Below are 240 nucleotides of genomic sequence, written 5' to 3'. Positions count from 1 at the left end.
TCTCTATTTATCTTTCTATCTTTCTGTAGTTGTCAAGTTCGTCTCTTCTTTATGGGCGGCGAATCAGCAGGAGTGAATGAGAACGAGAGACAGCTACTAGATCTAGGAATGAAGACCTTGATGGATGGAGGGATTGCAAAGCATCAGCAGAAGAGTGTAGATAAACTCTGTGCCCTGTGGGGTATATACATCTCTTCTCAGGTCGAACCAGAGGTCAGTCTTTCTCTTCTTCGTCTTCTT

General features: G+C 43.8%; 1 protein-coding gene across 1 annotated transcript in view; it reads left to right on the top strand.

The window, feature by feature from the left end:
• Positions 1–216, top strand: part of CSUI_004168 (peptidase m16 inactive domain-containing protein) — a gene marked incomplete at its 3' end in the record, with an annotated part of 7,626 nt that extends 7,410 nt beyond the window's left edge. The window contains exon 8 of the mRNA XM_068064361.1: positions 30–216. Coding sequence (XP_067923659.1) covers positions 30–216 — 187 coding nt within the window. The remainder of the gene's footprint in view (positions 1–29) is intronic.
• Positions 217–240: the final 24 nt, after the last annotated feature.

The sequence above is a fragment of the Cystoisospora suis genome (assembly GCF_002600585.1).
Source record: "Cystoisospora suis strain Wien I chromosome Unknown contig_1915, whole genome shotgun sequence".
NCBI classification, from domain to species: Eukaryota; Apicomplexa; class Conoidasida; order Eucoccidiorida; family Sarcocystidae; genus Cystoisospora; species Cystoisospora suis.
The sequence above is the reverse complement of the archived record's forward strand: the minus strand, read 5'-3'. Positions and strand labels throughout refer to the sequence as shown.